Source organism: Crocuta crocuta, unplaced genomic scaffold, assembly GCF_008692635.1.
Source record: "Crocuta crocuta isolate KB4526 unplaced genomic scaffold, BGI_CrCroc_1.0 scaffold221, whole genome shotgun sequence".
Taxonomy (NCBI): Eukaryota; Metazoa; Chordata; class Mammalia; order Carnivora; family Hyaenidae; genus Crocuta; species Crocuta crocuta.
In genome coordinates, this window is record NW_027528610.1 from 654262 (window position 1) to 660648 (window position 6387).

Sequence of the window (6387 nt, forward strand, 5' to 3'; positions counted from 1 at the left end):
GGTGCCCACGCCTGGATGTCAGACTCCCGGCCTCACCCCTGCCTGGATCTCAGACTCCCAGCCTCGGCCCTGCCTGGACCTCAGTCTCCCAGCCTCGGCCCTGCCTGGACTTCAGTCTCCCAGCCTCAGCCACATCTGGATATCAGACCTCCAACCTTACCCCTGTGTGGATCCCAAACTCCCAGACTCAGATCTCCCTGGATCTTAGACTCGCAGGCTCACCCCTGCCTGGACCTCAGACTCCCAGCCTCCGCCCTGCCTGGACCTCAGACCCCCAGCCTCGGCCCTGCCTGGACCTCAGAGTCCCAGCCTCACCCTTGCCTGGGCCTCAGTCTGCAAGCCTCAGCCCTGCCTGGGCCTCAGACAACCTCAGCCCTGCCGAGTCTGAGACCCAGGTGGGGCTGAGGCCAGGACGTGGGAGGCGTCTGGAACTGGGACACAGAGACGTCCGTGGTTCGAGCCTCCCCAAGACTCCAGTATAGTTACATTTCCCTCCTCACTGCAAATAGCGGCTTCCCTTGAAAATAGGGCAAGTGTTAGTTTTCCAGGAACCGTGCCCATCAGTTTCTCTGGGGTGATTCCAGCTCTGTATCTAAAACACTAAACAGGGGCGCCTGGCGGCTCAGTCAGTTGAGCTTCCGACCTCGGCTCAGGTCATGACCTCACGGCGCGTGGGTTCGAGCCCCGCGTTGGGCTCCGTGCTGACAGCTCGGAGCCTGGAGCTGCTTCCGATTCTGTGTCTCCCTGTCTGTCCCTCCCCTGCTCGTGCTGTGTCTCTGTCTGTCTCTCAGCCATAAATAAATGTTAAAAAGCATTTTAATAAATAAATAAACCACCAAGCATGTCCGTGGCAGACACCCTGCTCCGATCGCTCATCTCCTCCCCAGCCCCGGGGCACCGGCCCCGCAAGCCTGAACGCGGGTCAGCTTACGTGAGGGGACGGTGAGCGAAGAAGAGCATCTGCTGCGATGTTTTAGGAAAGCCGTCTGGGTTCTCAGAGAAAATCATTCCGCGACGTCTACCCCCGATTCAAAACCAGAGATTTTTCTAATGCAGCCACTCTCGCGTCACCCGCTGAATCAGTACTAATTAAGCGCTGTTTGAAGCACCTGTCGCTTGGGATGCTGTCTGTCTCTGTCTCTGTCTGTCTGTCTGTCTCTCCCTCCCCCACTCATGCTTGCTCTCTCTCAAAATAAATAAACTTAAAAAAACCAACAAAGAGTCACCCTTACCTGCGTACTTTCCATAAAGACAGGAGGAGAAGGGCCACGGTCAGCAAGGCCACCAGGCCACAAATTAAGATGAATTTGGGGAAAAGCTTTTTCTCCGGGCACGAATCTAAAGCAAAACAGGACGGGTGCTGTGAGAGTTCACAATGACAGTAAGTCAGGCTCCAAACCCCCCCACACACACCCCATTTTTCTTCCTTTATAAATGGCAATGTCAGCAAGTCTTGATTTCAGTACAAAATGTTCTGGAAAAAGTGATGGTGTCAAGTGAACACGTGGCCTTCAGGTACCTGCATTGCCGGGGGGTTGAAGATACTGAGGCTTACTGTGGGCTATCATTTGTCTGTCTGTCTGTCTGTCTATCCATCCATCCCTATATCTATCCATCCATCCATCCATCCATCCATCCATCATATCTATCCATCATCTATCTATCCATCCGTGTATAACATCTATACATCTAAGTATCAATGTCTATTTATCTATCATCTATTTATCTATATATCTATAATCTACACCTAGATCAATGTAACGTTCATACATAGTACTTGTTATGATTGTTGCCGTTAACAGAAATAAAAATGAAAATTAGCCCAACGAGGAAGGGAGCCTGGACAGAGAAACGAGAAGAACCATCACTTTCTAAATGAATTCTGAAATACGGGGTGAGGTCATTCATGTTTCCAGGAGCCCCCATTTCACTCTCCCCAAAACACAGGGTGCTGGCCCACACACTGCCATGCAGCAAGCCTTACCTCTCAGCTCCCCCCTCTGCTGGTGCGTCACCTCTGACCAGTCACTGGGGTATGTGTCAGAGCCGTAGCTAGACTCCATGGTTTTCACTCTCGCCCGGAAGAAGTAACATTTCTCAGAATCCAAGCCTTCCATCGTAACGTTGCAGGTTTCTCCCTCCTTGGACTGGACAAAGCAAACACAGCAATCACTGACGTGGCCCAAACGCTGTACCTTTGTACGACAGAGTCACATAACATTCCTACTGTTGACCATTCACATTCTGAGGGCACTTCCTCTGCCTGCTTGGCTACAAGCAACAGCAGAAACAAATGCAGCTACAATCTCTACCCTCCTCTCCAAGAAGAAACAATCCTCTGTAACAGATAATACCACAGACGCTTTTAAAGATTACTCAGTGAAAACGTATTCCTTNTAATTTTTTGGAGACCTTCAAAAACATACACACACACAAACACACAACATAACACAAAAAAGTATTTTGGAGACTTTAGAAAACATACACACACACAAACACACAACGAAAAAACATAAAAACCTCTTTCATTCTAGATCCATGATATAGTCACTGTTAACAAATATATATTCTTTCTTTTTTTTAATATTTTTATTTATTTCTAGGATAGAGAGAGACAGCGTGAGCAGGGGAGGGTCAGAGAGAGGGAGACACAGACTTTGAAACAGGCTCCAGGCTCTGAGCTGGCAGTCAGCACAGAGCTCGTCGTGGGGCTCAAACCCACAAACTGCGAGATCATGACCTAAGCAAAAGTCGGACGCTCAACCGACTAAGCCACCCAGGCGCCCCAACAAATATATATTCTTTCTTTCCTTCCAGGACTATTCATATCATGCAACATTTGACCCTACACATTGCTTTTATCACTAAATATCACTTCTCGTCACTGAATACCACTTTATTGTCACTAAATATCACTTCTTGTGCCTAAATATCACTTCTTATCACTAAAGAGACTTTGGTGGCTCTTATGCATTTAATCATACCGATGTACCATAATTCATTTGACTATCTTTCTATCCTATGGCATACAGGTGGCCTCCAATGCTTTGTATTTATTTCAATTCATGTTTCCATAGATGCCTTGATATATAAAACCTCATCCACACTTTTCAATTCCTTCCTTATAACCAGTTTCTAAAAAGGGACTCAATAGGTCAGAATTGGACAACTTAAATAGTCTTCAAGTGTGTTAATGCTCAATATCGTTGACCAGGACACATTTTATCATTAGCATGTTCTTCAGGTAAACTCTGGTACCCACCTATTACTTTGATTTGTATTTCTTCGATGAGTTTCATCAAATTTCATTTCCGCAGTTCCATTCTACCAGACCAGCCGTAGGTCAGGTTTTTCTCTTTTTTCATAGACTCCCTGATGCTTCGATTGCACACAATTCCCTTACAGTGGAATTCCCACTCTTTTCCTTACTGCTGCACTTTATTGTACCATTTCCAGATTTGGGGGTATGTCACACGGGCAATGCGTCCCTTTAGGGCTTGCCTCGTCTTACGGAATGTACACTTCATGTCAGGAAGAATCCCCACCTGGTGACAGAGCTCCTTGCTATCTCACCGAGGTACCTGGTCCAGACACCAGTGAACATACTAAGAGTGAGTAAAAGTAGTAAGAGTGAGTAGTGGGTGGGAGCCTAGCGGTGAGTATAGTAAGAGTACCCGTCGTAAGAGTGAGCACACTCAATGCTTTTCACATGTTATCACTTCCATCCCCCAGCTGACTAGGTGAGGTGCTAGTGTCCTCAGTGCATGGGGCTTAGTAGACACTCAATATGAATACCTTGAATGACTGTGGAAGGAAGCCCTTCCCAACACCCGTAGGCATGGCAGACATCGAGTGTCCCGGGCCGAGGTGTTTGGGAATACTCACCCTGCCCTCTGTCTCCCTACCCCCTGGATGGAGCCGTGAGATATGGTGCATCTGGTCGACCTCACTATCCAAGTCTGTGGACACAGGTGTGTTTGCAGAAACAAGGAATCCTTGACTTCTGGGATTGGCAGGTGGGACCTTAACCACTTTTGGTTTCCTGTAGGAGAGCGTGTGCAATCCAACTCCAGACCTTCCCTGGGCCCCTCCAGCAGATTTTTCCCCATTGGGTCTAGGTCCACTTTGGGGAAGAACTTAATCCCTTGTGTACACGGTAACCATCTGATTATTGGAAAACAGCCCTGAGCCCCCGGGGAATGGATAATCACATAATTTTAATTTATTTCGTAGATTGTGCTCATATACTCAGAACCAGAAAGGGTTCCCACGTGTTTAGAAGGCATACAAAGAGGGATGGATGGTGCGGGGTATGATTCGGAAGGTGTGATGATGATCGTTTTATTTGTCAATTTGGCCGCATTTGGAATCCACTTTTTCAGTCATGTGTCAGCCTACCGGTGAAGATATTTCGTAGATATGATGAATGTTTTTACTCAGCCAGCTTTAGATCACTCCATAGAGTGGGTGGGCCTCACCCAATCAGTTGAAGGCCTTGAGAAGACGGACCGGAGTTTAGAGGCGATGCAGTCTCAAGACCATGATGGAAACGTGTCTGGGTTTCCAGCCTGCTGGCCTCAGACTTGCCTGTCCGTCTAATCCCACAAGCAATTCCTTAAAAGAAATGTCAGCTTCTGTCTCTGTGTCACTCGATGCTTCTCTCAGTTACCAGTTGGGGATTCTGGCTCACGCCCGGCCTGAGAAGATGTCACCCACTCACCTGCCACTCAGTGTCGAATACGCTCTTGTATTGGATCTCATAGAGGAGGCGTTTGTAGGGCAGGTCAGAACAGGTGACAGTCACGGCTTCTCGGCGCCACCAGAAGTTCAAGTCTTTCGGGGAGCTGGGTTTCACTGGGAACGAGAGGAAACAAAATGACCACCACGTCTGCAGAGACAAGGACTCCGAACCTCTAAAATTATGGCCGTAGGTTAGATTTACACTCTCCTGCCTGCATGAATCCGAATTAACACCTTGTGAGACGGAGGGGGTTGACCCAGAGCTTCAAGGACCTGCCTGTGAGCCACAGAAGGAAGTCTTTGAAGCCGTGTGAAAAGTTCTTACGCGTCTGTTATGGGATGGAGAGTGCGCCCCTAAAAAGATACGCTGAGGTCCTAGCCCCCATATCTCAGAATATGACTGCGTTTGAAACGGGGGTCATGAGAGGTGTAATTATTAAAGATAAGATGGGGGTTACTGGAGTACGGTGGGCTCTGACCCGAGATAATTGATGTGAAGAGGTACAGATGGGCCGATTTATCTACAGCTAAGGGACACCAAGGGTTGCCTTCAGCCACCGGAAGCCAAGAGAGAGGCCTGGGCCCGATCCCCCCCGACAGCCTCCAGAAGGAGCCCACTCTGCCCCCACCTGGATTTCAGATGCCTGGGGTCTTCTTAAGTGTGAGAGCATACGTTTCTGTTGTTTCGAGCCACTCATTTGGTGGTTGTTTGCCACAGTCACAGAGCAAATGAGAATGAAGACCGAACACGGGAAATTAGAGGAGACTGCTTCCCGGTCAGTGTGGCCTTCAGACAATGCACACTGCTGTGAGTTAAATGGTGTCCCCAACAAGTATGTTCAACGCCCCTCCTGGATCTCGGGGGTCCTGCCCCCCCTGGGTCTCAGGGGTCCTGCCCCCCCTGGGTCTCGGGGGTCCCGCCCCCCCGGATCTCAGGGGTCCCGCCCCTCCGGGTCTCAGGGGTCCTGCCCCCCCAGGGTCTCAGGGGTCCTGACAGCCCACCGTGAAGGCTCCTGATGAAACCCAAGGGGGTGGCATCCAGGGTGAGAGGGGGGTGTGTCCGTCTCCCTGTCGGGGGCACAGTGCCAGGTGCCTCACATCTCACATCGCAGCCTCCACAGGGTCGCCTGGCATCGTCCGCCCGGCTGGGCGCATCCCTGCCCGGTGTGTGTGTCAACAGAGATTCTTCTAGAAGGCCTGGCCCTTCCGGGGGGCGCACGAAGGGGCCCTCGGCCATGAGTTGTTTCTTGTCAGGCACTTACGGTAAGCGCTGAGCCATTCGCACTTTCTGAGAAGGACATCGGCTCCGTTCGCAATGGAAAAGCACAGAATTTCATCCTTGCTGGCCTCCAGGAGGCAGCCAGCCGTGCGGCCTCGCCGAACAATGTAGCGGGAGCACCGGCTGCGGGTCGCGTCGCTGCTTCGCCTGTGATGCAAGAAGAGAACACGGAACCATCGAGAGCCTGCGGAAGGAGCGTCTACACGCGTCTCCTGCCCACTCCTTTGCTCCGCGTCTACACTCGCTGCCCGCACTGGCTTCAAGGGCTGTCTATGCAGGTGCCGTAAGAGCTGATCAGCAAAGGGGCGCCTGGGGGGCTCAGTCGGTTGAGCGTCCGACTTCGGCTCAGGTCGTGATCTCGCGGTTCG

The 6387-nt window shown here is 50.5% G+C and overlaps 1 protein-coding gene across 1 annotated transcript in view; it reads right to left on the reverse strand.

Moving 5' to 3' along the window:
* Positions 1-6387, reverse strand: part of CRLF2 (cytokine receptor like factor 2) — a 21001-nt gene that overhangs the window by 4353 nt on the left and 10261 nt on the right. The window contains exons 3-6 of the mRNA XM_077754710.1: positions 6003-6166; positions 4721-4854; positions 1985-2147; positions 1233-1338 (exon numbers count right to left, since the gene is read on the reverse strand). Of these exons, the coding sequence (XP_077610836.1) occupies positions 1233-1338; positions 1985-2147; positions 4721-4854; positions 6003-6166 (567 nt within the window). The remainder of the gene's footprint in view (positions 1-1232; positions 1339-1984; positions 2148-4720; positions 4855-6002; positions 6167-6387) is intronic.